The 20313-nt window shown below is 39.5% G+C and overlaps 1 protein-coding gene across 8 annotated transcripts in view; it reads right to left on the reverse strand.

Annotated features, from left to right (window-relative positions):
* The window catches only part of LYST (lysosomal trafficking regulator), a 158298-nt gene that overhangs the window by 130867 nt on the left and 7118 nt on the right, over window positions 1-20313 (reverse strand). For 5 of the 8 annotated variants that reach the window (XM_084794153.1, XM_084794152.1, XM_084794154.1 and 2 more), the window contains exons 2-5: window positions 14587-14682; window positions 6639-6763; window positions 4202-4287; window positions 1528-1726 (exon numbers count right to left, since the gene is read on the reverse strand). In XM_084794153.1, the coding sequence (XP_084650279.1) occupies window positions 1528-1719 (192 nt within the window). In that variant the 5' untranslated portion in view covers window positions 1720-1726; window positions 4202-4287; window positions 6639-6763; window positions 14587-14682. The remainder of the gene's footprint in view (window positions 1-1527; window positions 1727-4201; window positions 4288-6638; window positions 6764-14586; window positions 14683-20313) is intronic. The other 3 variants (XM_084794150.1, XM_084794149.1, XM_084794151.1) reach the window with 3 other exon arrangements.

Genomic DNA, 20313 nt, shown 5'->3' on the forward strand with positions numbered 1-20313 from the left:
CTAACCTGCAATCCCAGCATACTCAGGTAATCACGTTTATTCCTTCTCAAGTCTCTGAGGGAGCTGAAGACCAGGTAGCTTAGTTTTACAATAAAGCTTAGCTGTTAAGGGGTTAAGATGTTTTTACGTCTAGATAGGTGTTTTAAATTGATAATGACAATATGTGATGGAGATTGATTTACATTCAGAAATTTAGACACACCAAGATAGGAAAGACACTTTCTTCAAGGCTGTCAAATATAAATAGCCAAAATACTAAGAATGTAACATTTATATAATTCCTGATTGTGTCAAGGTTCTTTTTGCTATAGGTAATCAATTGTATATATGTGTAATAATATAAATGTATATGTAAAAAATAAAAATAACCTAAGTTAATATATAGCTATAATCTTAAATTTTGCACTCTTCCATGCCCTTGATCCAAAACAATATATACATGCTCTGATAATCATATGCTGAAAGCAGCAAACATAGAGGTTGAAAATAATCTTTCCATCTTCTCTTCCTCCTCCTCCTTCTCTTTTTCCTCCTCTTCCTTCTTCTTTTTGAGACAAGGTATAACAGCTCTGGCTGGAGACCAGGCTGGCCTTGAACTCAGAGACTCACTGCCTCTAGAGTGCTAGGATTAAGGGTGTGTGCCACCACACCCAGCTTGAAAGAAATCTTATAAAATGAATAGCCACCATAAATGTTGAACATAACATTTGGGTATTGACTGATAAACAATAATGATTGTAGTACTGTTTGTTATCTTAATCAGTTGGGGTCAGTTGGACTCTATACTTAAAATCTTGTAAAACCCTGCCTATAATCCCAGCACTCGGGAGGCAGAGGCAGGCAGATCTCTGTGAGTTTGAGGCCAGCCTGGTCTACAAAGCAAGTCCAGGACAGCCAAGGCTATACAGAGAAACCCTGTCTTGAAAAACAGCAAACAAACAAAAAGATTTCTGTAAAGTATCCCTCATTCCTTCCCCATGTGATGCCTTCTGTGCTGGTCAATAAAGACAGAACAAAAGCTTTGTTAGGAGTAAGCACACACAATGCATTATACACAGGCACAGGGACAAATTCACAGGACAGATTTTAAGCAGTCACAGAGTCAGACTCACGAAAGAGACATAGAGGATGGAAGACACAGAGAGCATGGAGTAGAGAGTTCAAATCTGGCCTTGATTTTGGTTAAATGGCACCAAGGGGAAGTGCTTCTATTCCTTTCCTTATGTAATAACAATGTATTATTGGTGACTTGGAGTTTATTACTAATGTGTTCAAACCAACTGCAAAATGCCTATATACAAACCTCTTTAGAAACAAGACCACTTGTAATTCTAAAATGTTTCAGACAGTTCGAAAATAATCCAAATAAATAATATTTTCACAAATGAGGCTATTTTTGTTGGAGTAATATATGAAAGATAGGAATTTAACTCAAAGAGATTCTCAGGAAGTATGAAACCCACACATCATTTATCAACGACCAACAGTAACATACTGATGAACAATTGTTTGATATGACCATATTACCTGATCAATGATAGAATTTAGCTTGGTAAGCAACAGAAATCCTCGCCCATGGACAAGGTACTGTCCAAGGGTTGCCATGTGTGTCTCCTCTTCTTCTTCTTCCCTGGCTTCTGACCTCTGGGCGACTGCATTGCAAAGCTGGTTGACATCAATCAGAAATTCACGTGCCAATGAGTTACTGTCGGTGCTCATGACAGAGCTATAAAATGAACAGAATATGAAAGATTTTTAAAGATAAATATAAATTTACCTTTAAATATATGTGATTTTTGTAAACTGACTTAAAACTAGTAGATATTAGTTCCTAGCACTCTATTCCTCTCAGGCATAGTTCTGACCTTACTAGGTAATCCATATATGGCAATACTGTCCCACGCTTGAAACACCTGAACACAGGTAGGCAGGCATAAATGACACCACCTGGGAGAAGATGCTAGTTGAGCAGTGGCAATTAAGGGAGAGTCTGACTTTCTCTCTTACATAGACTAAAATAAACCATCACTTAAGGAAACTGTTCTTGCTTTAGATATTTAAAACAGATAAATGGATGTTTTAAACATATACACTGGAGGTTGCAGAAATGGCTCAGTGGTTAAGAATACTTGCTGCTCCTGCAGAGGACCTGGAGTCAGTTCCCAGCGCCCACATGGCAGCACACAACCCCAGTTCCAGGGGATCCTAGGCCTCCTTCTGGCTTCCATGGGCACCTAGCATGCATGTGATGCCCATACATACATGAAGACCAGACACTGATGCACATAAAATGAAAATAAATAAACCTTAAATTATAGGATAAATAATAGAATATAATGTAGGTTTTCTCTAGATGTAGCCCAGTCACTGAACTACCTTCCTAAAACCCCAACCTTTAGTTAATTCAGGAAGTGCTGATTACTGTCAGGTAAATGAGAACTGAATAAATTCAGCTGCTGAGTTTATGTCACTTTTAGACAAATCAAAGGCAATGTGGCTTTTTAAGATTAAGGAAAATAGCAAGTTAAAACATATTAGGAATGAATATAGAGCAAAAACATACAAACACTTGGAAAACAATCACAAACAACATAATAGTCAGAGAACTTAAGACTAGTTTCATCTTATGTCCAGAAGTAATTTGGAGGGCTAGAGAAAGGGCTCAGCATTTAACAGCACTTGCTGCTCTTGCAGAGGACTCAGATTTAGTTCCCAGAACCCATATGGCAGCTGACAACCCTCTGTAACTGCAGTACCAGGGGATCTGACACCTTCTTCTCACCTTTGCAAGCATCAGGCACATGCATGACGCAAATACATAATATAAGAAAAGCACTTATAAATATTCTTTTTAAAAATTTACACATGAGCTCTCTTACTCACTCATTTATTTATTTATTTGGTTTTTTGAGATAGGGTTCCTCTGTGTAACAGCTCTAGCTGTCCTGGAACTCAATCAGTAGTCCAGGCTGGCCTCGAACTCATGGAGATCTGCCTGCCTCTACCTCCCAAGTGCTGGGATTAAAGACATGCGTCACCACTGCCCAGCTACTCTTTTATTTTTTAAACTAACAAAATTTTATTGTATGTGACACAATGTTTTAAATACACATATGTCTGAATACACACTGTGGAATTAGTAAATCAAGTTAATTAACAAATTTATTAATTTACAGTTATGCTACAACAAGAATACTAAGGCCCACTGTTCTACATTTTTTAAAGAATATAATATATCATCACTGACTACAATTACTATGCTGGGCAACAAATTACCACTATTTATAAAGTGCCAAAGTTCTATGCAATATTCATACAACAGTTCCATCCTAATTACATCGGCACAAACAGAACACAACACTAGGAGGGCATTTCTATTCCTATTTTGTACATTAAGTGTTTGTTGCTTCCTAGAATAAATGTTGAATATACTTGAACATTTAATAGCCATTCTAAATATCAACTGAAAAGACAAGCATATATTTCCTTAAATTTTTCTAATATTTCACACTCAAAAAAGTGTACAGAATACATAATGTGAGCACATATACAAAAATACACATACACTGCCCACAAATGTTTTTATAGCCAACACTCAGAATTAGTAAGTGTTAGCATTCATAATGTTCAGATGAGTTTGTGAATGTGCATATGTGTGTGTAAAGAAACCAAGATTTACAGACAAGAAAACTACACCCACACTAGCTGGTACTTATTATTACCATATATGTTTTTACAGTTTATGCAGGTTTATAGCTATAAAAAACTACATAAAATGCTTATATAGAAAGTATGCCATAGGAATTTATAACCACTTTTCCTTTTAACATTATTTTCATTCCTTTAAACCAGAGGTTTTCAACTTTCCTAATGCTGTGACCCTCATGCTGTGGTGACCCCCAACCATGAAACTATTTTTGTTGCTACTTCACAACTGTAATTTTGCTACTGCTATGAATCACAATACAAACATCTGATATGCAGGATATCTGATATGCAACCCCTAATAACCCCTAAAGGGGTCATGACCCACAGGTGAGAACCACTGATTTAAGACATCTAACTGTATGTGCTATACTAAACCACAATCCATACACACACCTTCCCTGGGGAGAATCTAATTGTTTACTATAACTATATAGTTTCAACATTTTACCTTGAACCAAGCCTTCTAACTGTTAATATTTATTATGTTACTCACCAGTCTTTCAACACTTCTGTAACATTCAGTGTGTATATAATTTTGGTTCATGAACTAGATAAAACTGTGTCCGGATAAGGCTTCACCTATAAGAAAAAAATAGAAATACATGAGTGGCAATAATAGCAAATAATGTTAATAAAGTTCTGACAAAAAAAATCAGTGGACAGTTTTTGTATGTAACATATGTAGCAGGCAACAAATTATTTGTAATCTCAAAACCAACTTAAAAGAAAAAAGTCCTAGCCAGCTGAGAACCTATTAGAACTACTGCACAGGTAGCTCCGCTCACCTACTTGCTGACCCTACTGTCCTGCCACTGAGAACAGGGCAGAGCCCCACACCTTATACCAGTAGCGGTACCCGGTGGGCAGCCACAGCCCCACGCCCAAGCTGAGAATAGGCAAGGCTCCATATCTCACACAGATAGGACCAACTCTTAAAGCCTTATTATTGATCACAATAGACTAGTACATGTCTCAATTTAACACAAAGACCCATAACTGATCAATATGCAGAGAGTAAGGCTGTGGAGTGCTAAGTGGCACATCTATATCACACCCCCTCCTCCCAAGACTCAAGGGTGGAGGAAGAGGAAATAGAAAGATTGTAAGAACCAGAAGCAGTAGATAACTACACCTAAACAATGTTTCCAAAATTCAGCAGGGAGCTGCAGAGTAAAACTGACAGTGTCTATGACCTGTAAAAGATCAAGCTAAACAAAATCCCAGAATGAAGGGTCCTAGCCCTGAGGAGTTACTGGCAACTGATGACTGCTAAGAGGCAGAGTCACTGTCCTTCAGGATGAGGTACCTGAGAGGCTTCCCATGCTCCAGTAGATGGCCTGACATCTATGCATTCTGCAACACTAAGTGGACTCTGTGGGTTCTTTTTTTTTTTTTTTAAGAGAGAGAGAAATAGAACATATGAAACTGAGAAGGAAAAACAGCGGTGGGGATAAGGAGTTGGAAGGGAGGGAATGGTATGTAGACCTGATCAAAGCAATATTGCATGCATGATTTGCAGGGGGTGGGCATTTCAAGACAGGGTTTCTCTGTGTAGTCTTGGCTGTCCTGGACTCACTTTATAGACCAGGCTGGCCGCAAACTCATGAAGATCCACCTGCCTCTGCCTCCTTAGGTGCTGGGATTACAGGCTTGCATCACCTTGCCCATCTGAATGCTCTATCTGCATTTATGCCTGCACGCCAGAAGAGGGCATCAGATCCCAGTATAAATGGTTGTGAGCCACCATGTGGTTGCTAGGAATTGAACTCAGAACCTCCCAGAAGAGCAGATAATGCTCTTAACCACTGAGCTATCTCTCCAGCTCCACATGAAATTCTTAATTAATAAAAAATATTAAATTAAGTTTAAAAAAAGCCTAGCTCCAAGAACTAGGTCTTGAGGAAGGAAATCCTGGACTATAGAGCTGTAAACATAATCACAATACTCCACTCTACCGTTTTCAACTCCTACCTTCACGTAAAACAAATTAGGCACAAAGGAGAATGAGACAAGTATCAGTCTTCTTAACATGGGAATCTGGGGAGTGGTGGAATATCACTCACACATAACTCTGTGTCCCTACAGCCAATTTATTACACTCCCATCAAGGTGAATGGTATTTGAAGACATATGAGAGCTCAAAACCCCAGAACCAATTATAAACTCCCACCAAAATTTACATTCTTAAGTTCCTTGTTTCATTTGAATTCTTTAAATGCAATTAAAATCTTCTGTGTAAAATACAATGAAGGCTCCGTCCAGAATGATAATGGAAGCTTTCTGCTTCTGAGAACAATAAGATATTTCTGTTTAGCTATCTGTTCTCTATAGTTTTTACCAAGAAGACATGGGGAAATGTTTCTTTACTAGCTATAAAGGGTTTATTTTTAATAACAATTTTTTTAAAATGTAAAAAAGTGACCTTTAACTGCTTCAAAATACTTAAAATCCCAAGAACTGCCTTGAGCATCTTGGCAAACAGTCTTTATCACCATTATTACAAGCTCTGGAAGATGAAACAGGCAGGGAATGGAACAAGGAGCCATGTGAGACTACATGGAGCTTTGTGTGAACTAGAAGGTAGGTGCAGCCCACAGCACCCGTGAACAGTGCAACAGCAGCTCAGCTAATTCCCCACAGAAATGAGATACATTACGGCTGCACCTTTGCCTGCAGGGTAAGCGGCATTATTTGGAATGAATTCTTCTTAATGAACCCATGCAAACTACTGCTCATCTTTCCCATGTGTAAATAGCTATCTATATTTGAATGTCATCTCTAGAATTTTGTAGGTAATGTCAAGTTCACTAAAATCTATGGAATCTACCTTTTTTAAAATTTGGAACATTGCACTTGCACAGCTTCTTACACGTTTTCATGTGCATTACAATTCCTCAAAGATTACCAGTTTGGCAAAAACATTAACAAACCTGCTTGGGATATGTCCCTGCGGTGTGAGTTCATTTAGACTAGCCAGAGGTTCTGGGTCTCCTCCCTGGCCTGGGGCTTCACTTCTCTCTTATTATGATTCTCACTTTCATCTTCATTAGACTGCCTATAGGTCAGAGAAAACAAAGAATAGACACTGAGAACTTTTGTTTATTCTTTGAATCCAATTACAAGGTCAATTTGTTAACAACTATTTATTTGTAATTTTCATTGTCTTTTTCACAAAGTAAAAACGGCTAGATTGACCTGTTTCAAATCTCAGCTCTTTATTCTACTAGAATATACTTCTCTTTTCTGTCTTGTGTATGTATATTATTTGGCTTCATATCCTTCTTTGCTCCTTCTGCACATGCTACTTTTAAAATCAATCCATTTGCCTAATTTATTTTCCTATCACTTTTCCCTTCACATATTTCCAGTTGTTCCATAAGAACACTATGAGTGCTATATGACCACTTTTGTTCCCAGAGCCCATACCCATGGTACCTTATTTACATTTTCTTTATACCTTACACACACACACACATACACACACATACACACACACACATACACACACACACACACACACACACACACACACACACTTTTTTTCAAGACAGGGGTTTCTCTGTGTAGCCTTTCCTGTCCTGGACTCACTTTGTATACTAGGCTGGCTTTGAACTCACAGAGATCTGCCTGCCTCTGCCTCCCAAGTGCTGGGATAAAAGGTGTATGCCACCACCACCCGGCTTATATTTTTATTTTTAATTTTATTATCGTTGTATGTGAGAGTATGCCTTAGTTTTCTTTTTTTCTTTTTTTTTTTTTTTTTTGCTCGAATCTGATGTTTAATGGTATATTCAGACAACACTTATTAGACACTCTGCATGTGGGTTACAGATATAATTTCAGGCTATTAATGATTTTTATTTTTTTTATTTTTTTCCCTCCTTTATTAATTTATTCTTGTTACATCTTAATGGTTATCCCATCCCTTGTATCCTCCCATTCTTCCCTCCCTCCCATTTTCCCCTTATTCCCCTCCCCTATGACTATTCCTGAGGGGGATTACCTCCCCCTCTATATGCTCATAGGGTATCAAGTCTCTTCTTGGTAACCTGCTGTCCTTCCTCTGAGTGCCACCAGGTCTCCCCGTCCAGGGGACATGGTCAAAGGTGAGGCACCAGAGTATGTGAGAAAGTAATATCCCACTCTCCACTCTACTGTGGAGAGTGTTCTGTCCATTGGCTAGATCTGGGTAGGGGTTTAAGGTTTACCGCCTGTATTGTCCTTGGCTGGTGCCTTAGTTTGAGCGGGACCCCTGTGCCCTAATCTGCCTATCATAATGTTCTACTTGTAGGCTTCTAGGACCCTCTGGGTCCTTCTATAGTTTTCTATTTCTGTGAAGAGACACCATGACCAAGGCAACCTCCAGAAGAGTTTATTGAGGCTTACAGTTTCAGAGGGTGAGCCCATGGCCATCGTGACAGGTAGTATGGCAGCAGGCAGGCATGACCCTGGGGCAGAAGTAACAACTTACATCTGATCCACAAGCCGGAGGCAAAGAGAGTGCTGAGTAGGAATGGTATGGGCTTTACATCTTCAACGCCCACTTCCCCACTCTGACTCTTCCACCCCCACCTCCACCCCCATGACCCATCTCCTCTATCACATACCTAATTTTTTCCAGTTTCACCAATCAAGAACCAAGTGTTTAAACAGGAGGCTATGGTAATCATTCTTATTCAAACCATATGTAGGCATGCATGTAGAGATCAGGACAATTTTGCAGAGTCAGATCTCTTTCTATCTTAAAAAGGATTCTGGGGATCAAAATTAGGTCACTAGGCTCATGTGGAAATACACACTGGGTCACATCTCCAGTGTCTGAACTCCACACCTTAATTTGCTGTATCCCAGCTGTGGTGGTTAATTTTGTCAATTTGATTGACTGGGAGACCAGTAAGGCATGCCTCTACATAGAGACAATTGAATGTGGAGGGCTCTGACCCAGTCACTGGCTTAAACCACTCATAGATCCTAGATTCAACAGACTATCAGGAGGTAATAAAACTACAGAGGAAGTGGTTGCTGGGGATATGCTCCTCAAGGGAGTGTCTTGGCGCTGACACTTCCTGCTACTTCTGCTCCCTAGGTACCACAAAGTAAGTAGCCTTTATGCAATCCAGTCCTACTATCACAGTTTTTTGCCTTACCTCAGGAACAAAGCAATGAGACCAGATAACCATCAATTCAAACCTCAAAAGCCACAAACCCAAATAAGTATTTTCTCCTTTTAAAATATTTCTTTCATTTGTCAATGACAAGAACTAATTTAACACACCAGCCTGGTTCCATGTTCTTCCTGTTTCTAACTACAGAACATCTAGTTGGTACTGAATTAAGAATACAAAACACTGAGTCAGAAAAATGGCTCAGTAGGTAAAGGTGCTTGCTATACCACACCTGACCACCTAAGTTTGATTCCAAGAATTCACAAGGTGAAAGGAAGGAACTGACTCCAGCAAATTGTCTTCTGACTTGTATGCATGTGCCTTTGGATGCACATAGAGAACATATACAAATATATAAATAAATGTATTCTTTAAAAACATGTAAAAAGGAATTCAAAACAAATACACTAAAAAAATCTCAGTCTTTACATCAAAAAAGCTCACAATACAGTGACAAATGAAAGCCAGGATAGAGGACCCTGCATATGCTAAGGGAACCTGACCCAAGTCTGAGTCCAGGAAACTTCCTGGAAAAAGTAATCTTTAATCTAAAGTATCTTTGAGTATAAGAGGGACAAATAATGGGAGAAAGTGGGGAAGAAAAATATTACAGACAAAAAGAGCAGTTCCAGTTAAGTCACTGAGGATATTACACTAAGTTTAGTATCATAATTGTAATAAAAGATACAGGAAAAATGAAAATGGAGTGGTAGGTGAAAACCAAAATGGGAGAGACTTTTGACATTATACCAAGAACTTAATCTACTGGCTAGTGGGTCTCAGAATCATCTATAGACTTTCCCATGTTTCCACCTTCAAAGACTCTAATCCCCTAACCTGAAGACAGCCCAACATCAACATATTTAACAAGCTTCCTAAGAGATTTTGATGAACAGGCCTGATAGAAAGCCAGGACTAATTTTAAATATGAGTAATACAGTCAGTGTTATTCAGATAGATCATTCTTGTAGCAAAATGGAAGCAAGACTTCAAGAAAAAAAATCTAGCATCATGTAAACTAATTTGGAGACTGCTGTGATATTTCAAGTAAAAGATGAGGCCTTTTTCCTAAGCAATAATAGAAGAGTACAATTTTAATATATTTCTATTTAGGAGGTTATAAGGGCATAATTTTGATGATAGATTAGATTGGGAAAAGAAGGGGAGTCAGGAAAACTCTCTCAATAGATGCCTGACCTGCTGATGTTGCCACTTGAACATCAAACAGCAGAAGAGCTAAGGCATGTGTGCAGAAAGGCTGCCAGGCAAAAACACACTTGGTAGGTAAGCTGCAACTCGGTCTATTAGGCCAGGAATGAACTTCTTTACTAAAACTAAATTCACTATGCCATGCATTTCAATCCTGGAACTTCTTAAAACAATCATGCCAACTCTATCCAGTTTCCAGCACAGGGTGGAATCAAGAAATAGTGAAGTACAGATCACTTCCTTGAGAAAACAAGACCAGGGAAGAAGATACAGAAGGATGCTACAGAGAGAAGCCACAGGTCAAGAAAGATGTTTGTTATATTTTTAAAACACTTGGTTCTCATTTTTGTTTTAAAACTTCTGGCAACCTAGTCATATTTTTAGGTTCTAAGGATGAAACAGGCTGGTGGTATAGCTACATATCTCTAACTGGCTCTGCCTGGCCCTTCTCCCAGGTAGTTCAGTCATAGTAAGAATATTTACACCATGAAAAGCAATCGATATTATACAGGGTCTCTAAATTTTGTTTAATCACTGTGCATGTGCATTGCAGGATATTTGATCCCATTGTGGTCCTTGAGATTGTTAACTGTAAATTCCTGTTTCTTGTGGTTGTGCCCTAACATACACCTTTAATCCAAGAGCTTTCTGTATATAGGATTTAATAAAGTTAACCTTAGGTCAAGAGGCAGAGCAAGAAACCAGCTGACAGGGATTAAGGAATAAGAGGGACTTTGAGTTGAGGGGTATTTATGACAGGCTATAGAAGTAAAAGGGGCTTTTAGTTTTTTAGCTCTTGAGCTCTTGAGCTCCTTGGCCTTTTGGGCCTTTGAGCTTTGAGCTAGCAAGCCTTCGGCCTTGGGTTTTATGGCCTTTTCCTCCTGGGCTGTGAGCTAAGCTAGTGAGTCTTTTGGGCCTTTTCCATCTGGATGTGAGCTGAATAGGAAGATCACCTGATGTTTTCTCTGCCTCTCTGAGCCAGGAGGTTTTCAACCCAGCATCTGGCTCCTGAGTCTTTATTGGTAAAATAGAATCATTAGGATTTTCTTTTAAAACAACACATACGCATAAATAACAGAAGGTGGGACATGTGTATGAAATCAGAGGACAACTTTGTAGAATTGGTTCTCTCTATCTACCTTTACATGGGTTCTGGAGATTGAACTCAAAGCCACCAGAATTCTCCTACTGATCTATCCCACCAGCCCATATTAGGATCTTGCTTATTTATTTTATTTTCCCTCCAAACAGCCAATGTATTGGCACACCAATGTGTCCACAAGGGGAAACTACCAAAGATAGGAGCAAGAGAAGGAATGAGTAAAGGACAAAACTCAGAGAAAGTAAATGATAATTGGGTTAAGAGTACAGGTAAAGGAGTCAGGCTAGGGGCAGACAGCAAGAAGCATCACATCACTGTCTGATGCCAAAGGAGAGAGGGCTAGACGATGCAGATATGGCAAACTTATCAGACAGTAGCCAAGAACTAAGGCAGTTCAAGAATGATATTCTCAACTGTTTTGTTCAAGTCACAGCCAGGGCTGCCTCCTGAACGACAAGTATTTATTATTTGTGTGAAATTTGTTTTTTCCACATGTGCATGCTTGTGGAAGTCAGAGGCCAACATCAGGTGTCTTACTCTATTGCTCTCTGCCTTATTTTTCGAGACAGTGTCTTTGCCTCTTCTCCTCTCCCTTCCTTACGTCTTCCCCCCATTTCCTGTTCTTCCCCTTTCTCCCTTTCTTCTCGTCTTCCCTCTCACCTCTCTCTGGACCTGCATCTCATCAACTAGCTAGTCTTGATGGCCATCCTCCTGTCTCAGATCCCTCTCACCAGTGCTGGGATTAAAGGATGTACTGCCATGACTGCTTCTTTATTTAGGGACCAGGGATCTAAAAGCTGATCCTCAGGCTTTCCGAACAAAAGCGCTACCCAATGATCCATCTCCCCAGCCCAAACTTCCTGAAAAATAATTCAGTTAAAGCATATCAATTAAATTAGGTCATATAAGCAAGAGTGCTTGTTGATATATGCACTGTACTAATCTTTATGATCAATACTTGATGTACTAGCAGCCATCAGATTTCCAACCAGTTTAAGACAGAACGCACATTAGAAACATTTACAAAATTTTGTTAATATAAGCAGCTTTTTAAAATCTATTTTATGATGATAATCTAGCTACCAATTTCTCTATCTCCTCTGTCAAATACTGCTGCTGACATGATCAAGCACAAAGAACCATGCAGTGATAGATTAAACACTCTGAGTCTGTGAGCCAAAATCTTTCCTCCTTTAGTTTTTCTCTTGGGTATTTTGGTCACAGTTCTAAGAAACTAATTAACACACACAGAAAAAAACTGATAGCAGTGAAGTGGAGTTTTTGTTGTGTTTAAGCCCAGTCATGTGGCTCTTAAGCCTTTGGGACTGATTTATGAGAACTGGAAATGTTAGGAGCTGTAGGTTAGAAAAGATCTAGAATGACAGTTGCTCTGGTAGGGGCTCAGAAGCCGAGTACCAACAAGAATGCAACAGTGAGGGCCAAGCTCATGAGCTTCCAAATCAGAATGAAGACTCTGTGGAAAACTAGATTAGAGGCAATTTATGTTACATTCTGGTAAAGAATTTATATACAGTTTTTCTGTGTTCCTAAGACTCAGGCTGAATTTAAAAGCTGGATCTACAGCTTCTTATCTCATGTTTTTCCTGATATTGCTTGAATTTTGGAGAGACTTCTCATAGCTAAGCCATATCTTTCAGAATGCTACCTGTTCAAGCAGTCTAGTGGCCAGATCTAGACCAATGTATAGCTAGACATATACATCTACATCTGATCCTAAGCACCAGAAGTTTCCTGCTGTCCTTTCAATCTCTCTCTCTCTCTCTCTCTCTCTCTCTCTCTCTCTCTCTCTCTCTCTCACTCTCACTCTCTGTCTGTCTCTCTCTCTGTCTGTCTCTTTCTCTCTCTTCTCTCTTCTCTCTCTCTCTCTCTCTCTCTCTCTCTCTCTCTCTCTCTCTCTCTCTCTCTCTCTCTCCCTTTCTGTCTGTCTGTCTCTCTCTCCCCCCACCCCAGAAAAATGTTATTACTTCCCTTATGTTTTCTTTTATACAAACAAGTAAATGACCCAAGAGGAGGCTACTCCTTCCAGAAAGAATTTACTGCAATTTCAGTATCACAGGGCTTTGTAAAAGTTAGCTATGATCTAGATGCTCCACATTTGTAATTCTCAAGAAGTGAAAAGGGAAAGAAATGCTCCTATATTTTACTCTATATTGTGCATTTGAACTAAGTCAAACTAGATGAATGTGTTTAATAAAATATTTTCAAGTTATGTGGAACTGTGTGGGCTGTTCAAATAAAGAACACTTAAACTAGGCCGGGCGGTGGTTGCACATGCCTTTAATCCCAGCACTTGGGAGGCAGAGGCAGGGGGATTGCTGTGAGTTCGAAGCCAGCCTGGTCTACAATGTGAGTCTAGGACAGCCAAGGATACACAGAGAAACCCTGTCTTGAAAAACCAAAAACCAAAATATACAAGCAAACAAACAAACAGAAAACCCCACTAAAACTAAATATATTTAAAATAATGTCTGTGAAGAGGGCAGAAATCTAAAAAAGCAACAGTCCCTAAATTTTATTTTCCTTCCATATGTCAGGGAGTCAACAAGCAATGATGACAATTTCCCTCTCATCTCTCTAAGTTCATAAAGTACTAGCTGGCACACTCTATGCCGGTTACGGTTAGTTACCATTTTGATCACCCTGGGCCCTCATATGGCAAAATTGGTTAGGAAATAAATAAAGCCCAGGCCATGTCAGCAAGGCAGAACTTTAATAGAAATTCAGAGGAAGTCATCAAAGTGCATCAGACTTAAACCTTTCCACAAGTAGTTTGTTTTCCTAAAACAAATGAATTGGGTAACCAGATCCCTCAGGTAAAACCTGTATTTGACCCTGAGTCCCATAAAAGATGGTTTAAGTGAAGCTACACACAATGGAACAATGAAGGCCCACCTGAGCAAATCTCCTTTGGCTTCCTGAGAGGAATAGATAGGAATTTTAAACTGATTAGCTCATCTAACCTCAAGACAGACCTTGAGGTTTTTACAGAATAATGGTAATGAGGAGGAGGAGCTGGCTAACACCTACACTGATTGATCTACTATGCATCTGATGCTACTGCAAGCACACTGCACAGGTTTACTCCCTATAACTATTTCATAAGTACCATGACTGCCCTTATTTGTTACACATATTGGACACAGAAGCACAGTAAGGCCAGGCAGCTGTCCAAGCTCACAGAGCTTCAAAGTGTCAGAGACAGGAGTCAGGCTCACCAATCTTTCTGAAGTATACTGACTGATCTCAGCAAACCACTCTTTCCTTCCTCATTCCTATTCCAGTTTGTGGCCGGTCACTCAGAAGAGGAACCAGACAGTGTTCATCTAGGCCTTGGCAATTGTCTCTTGTAGCTTGCTGGTTCACTTCTACATCACTACTTACCAGCTCTGATGCGCTGGGTGCTGACTTCCTCTTCCTGAGCTTTCTTACAGTAAAGCATTTGTGAAAAGATTGAACACAGCCTTTATTTGGGGTAAGCTGTATGTAGTTTGTGTAAAAAAAAAGAAAAAGAAATTTATCAATACACTGTGATATAAATATAAAAACAATAAAAAAGTGAGAGCATAATAATTCTCAAAAAAAAAAAAAAAAGATACCATGCAAGCAAGGTAGAGAGGCTCAAACTTATAATTTCAGCTCTTGGAAAGCCATACGGGATGACCATGATGAGACTGAAGCCAACCTAGACTACACCTTGGAAGGTCAGACAGCAGTTTCCTCTTAGTCTTCGGTAATATGTACACAGACAATACAACTAGCTACTCTTTTTTTTTTTTTTAAGATGCATTTAGTCGGTGCATCCCAATAGAAAAAAATGTGTTTCCTGTTATATTTCACTCCAAGAAAGGTAAGAGTAGAGTCAAACCAAGCTGACCTCTAACCAGCAGGGCGAGTTGGGGGAGATGAACTCAGGGTCTGGGAGAACTAAAGCAAGAAAGAAATAAACATTTTCTGAGAAAAGAGTTTTAAATATAAGCAACACTTTTTCTCCCACCACACTGAACATCATCACAGTTGGTTTCTATCATTGTGTTGAGAAAATGAATGGGCAAGCTCAGCATGGTGCCACACATGTGTAATTCTAGCACTTGAGAGGTTAAAACACAAGATATGCCTCAAGTTCAAGCTCAGTGAATTCTAGGCTAGCCAGGGCTAGTGAGACACCTTCCCAAAAGAAATAATGATAAAATAGGCACAGACACATAAAGAAAAATAGTTAAAGTTATACATGAATTACATGCTGGAAGCCAATCGCTATAAGTTCCTATGGTACCCAGATATATTTGGGCTATAGAATTGCATTCCTAAGCCACACTAAAATGTTCAGAGTGTTGACAGTATAGTAGATGGAATGTGAGACTAAAATTAAAGATTTTTTAAGCTTCTGTTTCTCCTCAAATCTTTATAACCCCACACCCACTACTTTTCAACTGTTGGTTTGTTATTAGTTTGTCATTTGTCAGCTAGCTAATCAGTTGAGGTCACTGTAAACTGAGGATCTTCCTGCCCTAGCCTCCTGAGTCCCCAGTACTAGATGTGTACCACTATGCCCAGCCTGTCCCTATTATCCTTACATTCAGAAAAGTAAAAACTAGATAACTTCTTTTTTATTGATAAGATTCATATTACATCTCAATTGTTATCCCATCCCCTTTATCCTCCCATTCCTCCCTCCTTCCCACTTTCACCTTACTCCCCTCCCCTATGACTGTGACTGAGGGGGACCTCATAGGGTATCAAGTCTCTTCTTGGTAGCCTGGTATCCTTCCTCTGAGTGCCACCAGATCTCCCCATCCAGGGGACATGGTCAAATATGGGGCACCAGAGTTCATGTGAAAGTCAGACCCCACTCTCCACTCAACTGTGGAGAATGTCCTGTCCATTGGCTAGATCTGGGGAGGGGTTCGATGTTTACTGCACGTATTGTCCTTGGTTGGTGCCATAAAAACTAGATAACTTCTAAATGTCTCTTTGGAGTGTGAACTTTCATAATAATACACTATGAGAAAATATAGCAAGCATGAAGATCCACTTACAATTCTAATTACATATTTCAAATGTCTCCTTAATGTGAGTATAATCAGGTTTTGTCAAAATAGCATTTAAAACATGATTAAAAAAAAAAGGAGTGGAGCTGGGAAGACATGCCGGGAGTTGAGAGCACTTGCTGCTCTTATAAAGGCCCAGCTTCAGGTGCTAGTATCCACATCAGGAAGCTTACCATGGCCTTTCACTCCAGCTCCAGGGGACCTAACATCCTATTCTGATCTTGTGGGCACTATTACATATGTGTTGTACTTACATTGACTCCGGCTCACATACATACAAGCAAAATAAATATTAAAAAATCAAAATAAACCAGTGAGATGGTTCAGTGGCTGAAAGTGCTTGCTACAAAACCTGACAACTTGAGTTCAATCCCCAGGACATAGATGGTGGAAGGAAAGAACACACTCCTGAAAGTTGTTCTCTGACCTCCATGGCTCATACTACACAGACACACAGAAATATTTTTTCTCAGACACACATAAATAATGAATGTAAAAATATAAGAAATAGAGATTATGCCAGTAACTTGAAACAAATTACTTTAAAAATAGTCTCCAAAATATTTAAATAAAGCTAACAGGAAAGAATGCAAGAATAATTATCAGCATTATTATATTTGGAAGTACCATTGAGAAGAAATTCAGAAAGCAACAAAGCACTTTAATCTTAAAGAAATTCCAGATCAAGACTGACGATATAGCTCAATGTCAGAACCCTTGCTTGGCATTCATAAGACCCCAGGTGCAACCCCTACACACACACACACACACACACACACACACACACACACACACACACACACATACATGTAAAAGATCAGGCTAGGCTGTAGAAACAGCTTGGGCAGCAAAGTGCTTCCTTTGCAAACATGAGGACCTCAGTATGATTTTCAGAACCAATGTTTAAAAACAAAAAATAACCTGGGCATGGTGGTGCATCCAGGTAATCCCAGCACTCGGAAGGTATAGACAAATGGATCCCTTGGGTCCACTGTCCCAATGACCTGGCCTAATCAGCTAGTTCCAGGCCACTGGGAGATTTAAATAAAAGGTAGAACTCACCTAAAGAAAGTCCTCTGGCCTACACACACACACACACACACACACACACACACACACACACACACACACGAGTCAAAATGCAGTGAAGTCCAAAAATCAAATATAGAAAGCACGGTAATGAGGGAGCTGATGGACATCCATAGCTGCCCTACAAGTTACACCAGTACAATCTTGCACTGGCCACACTTCAATGGATGAATAACCAACCAGAGGTTACAACACTGAATGCATTTTATGAAGTGATAAATATGTTTTGCTACCCTTTCAAAGAGGCACCACTGCTTTAATTTCACACTCATCCAAATAGCACTGCTGCTCCAATACAATCACTGTAACTATGACTACTGCCCTTCTAAGTGGTGAAGACAACAATGGAACTAATAAAAACTGCAACAAGACACATTTGACCAGACCAATGTTAAAGAAAAGGAAAAATAATATATTATTATTGCTTTTTAAAAGTTCATAATACCTTAAAAAGCATACAGATTTAATTCTCTTTGTGGTAAGAAAACACAAATTACTATACTTTTTTGTTGTTGTTTATTTGGTTTTTTGATTTTTGAGACAGGGTTTCTCTGTGTAGCCTTGGCTGTCCTGGACTTGCTTTGTAGACCAGACTGGCCTTGAACTCACAAAGATCTGCCTGGTAATGACCTACTCTTTGGCCAGTAGGCAACAACTGTAACTGTAACTGTGAAAATAGAAAAAATAAAGCACTGTGGTAGGAAGCCTGAGTGTTGGGTTTAAAGGTGTGCATCACCACACCTGGCTCAGATTACTATACCTAATAAAAAAACCATTTCCAATGTACAAAAACAGCTAACTTTAAAAAAAAGAGTATAAAGAGTGTAAGTATAAAGAAAAAATAGCCCCAGAAAATAGCAAACATCCCAACAAACTTGTGGGTAGCTTAGGGCTAACCATTCTATAAACAGCACAGAGAAAACAGAGTTGTAGACTGGGTATAAACTAAATACTACTAACCCATTGAAGTATTTGACACTTTTAATTGATAAATTTGTCTTGTTTATTTAAAACACATCTCCCAGGATACAGAGAGATGGCTCAGCAGTTAAGAGCACTTGTTACTCTTACAGAGAACTCAAGTTTGGTTCCCAGCACACGTACATATTTAAATCTTTTTTAAAATAAATAAATATCTTTCCAGCTGGGTGCAGTGAATCTCAGAAGAGGCTAAGCAAGTGGGATTGTGAGTTTGAGGTTAGCCTGGGCTACAAAGTAAAACACTATCTCAAAAAAGCCCCAAACAACAAAACATACTTCCCTCTTACTCTTGCCTTTACTATAACATCAACACTTTCTGACTTGACGTTCTCCCAGTTCCCTCAGTTTTTAACCCCTCATCTCCACTAGCTTCTTCACTGCTTGCATTTAAAACAGAGGAGATACGCCTTGGCACCTACTCTTTCAGGATTACTCAAAAGTCATCTATAATGGAAGCACACTTCACCTCTGCCCAGCGCATTGCAGCCTGGCTGCTGCTCATAGTTCTCTATTGAAAACACTCAGGCCAAGAGCAACACTAGCCTTGTAATTGCCAAATCCATCCCAACAAGCACATTCCAGTACGTATCTGATCAGACCTGCCTGTGAAATACAAAGCATATGATAAGCGATCTGTTCTAAGCCCTCTCTTCTCTTTTGACTTATGGATCACATATATACTACACACATATATTTTGTAAGTTCCTCTTCTGATTACTGTCTAGTCTCTGTGACTGGATTCTTCTTCTCATGTTGATGAGATTCTGGATTCTCTCTTCCTCCTCACTTCACTTTTTTTGTGCTCTCCTTTTATGAACCCAGACACTTCTTAAGTTTCACCTATCACCTATATGTTTAATGACTTCCTAAATGCTCATACAAAGATGGGTACAGACTTTCTTATATAAGATATAGACAGAAAGTTTCAGGACAGTTTCATGGCACTACTGAAAATAATCTTAAATTGGTACCCTACAAGCGCTTCTAATAAAAGACTCAGTGCACTAATTCTCAGTATCTACCCTTTTCCAATGTAGCGCCTCTGCTTACCTATACCGAGGTGACCAAATACCTCTCTATTTTCCCAGCATAGTACTGGCTTATGTCTGTTGTCCAAAAGTAACTATTAGTGACACTCTTTTGTTCTCAAAATACCACTGGCCCACAAACTGTATGGTTGCCTTACATACTCACCCATCCCTCTGAGGTTTTGTACCCACTAGGTTAAATCCTCCCTAAATTTTTTGTTGTTTTATTTGTAAGAGCATGTGCATATGCAGATATACATGTATATGTGTGCATGACCTCGAGTGTCATCCTCAGAAGCTCAAAAAATCTTTTTTGAGACAGGGTCTCTCAGGGCCCTGTAGCTCACCAATTACGTTAAACTGAACAAGACCGGGGATCCTCTTGCCTCTGCCTTCCCAGAGCTGGGCTTTCAAGTGCGTGCTACTAGGGTCACCATTTTTACATTGCTTCTGGGGATCAAAATCAGGGCTTCACGCATGAGGCAGACATTTTGCGGACTGAGTCATCTCCTCAGCACCTTCCCTGTGTTCTTTACTCCCTTTCTGAACCCTACTTCTGTTGCTTAGAAGCTTCTCCACCTTCACTTCCTCTTCTCTACGAAGATCATTTTATCAAGATCTCAGCCTGGGAAGAAAAGTCAGTGTTCACCTGGCTTCCCACCACAGTGCTTTATTTTTTCTATTTTCAGAGTTACAGTTACAGTTGTTGCCTACAGGCCAAGGAGTAGGTCATTACCAATCCTTTTATTTTTGGTTTTTTGGAGACAGAGTTTCTCTGTGTAGCCTTGCATGGCCTCGAACCCACAGCAATCCACCTGCCTCTGACTTCCCAAGTGCTAGAATTAAAGGAGTGCACCACCACACCCAGCATCATTATCATTTATTACAAACAATGTTATATGCTCTCCACAGGAGCTGATCTTCTGGGGTTCATTATCTATATGAACAAGTAATCCTAATAT

The sequence above is a fragment of the Acomys minous genome (genome assembly GCF_964271855.1).
Source record: "Acomys minous genome assembly, chromosome: 9".
NCBI lineage: Eukaryota > Metazoa > Chordata > Mammalia > Rodentia > Muridae > Acomys > Acomys minous.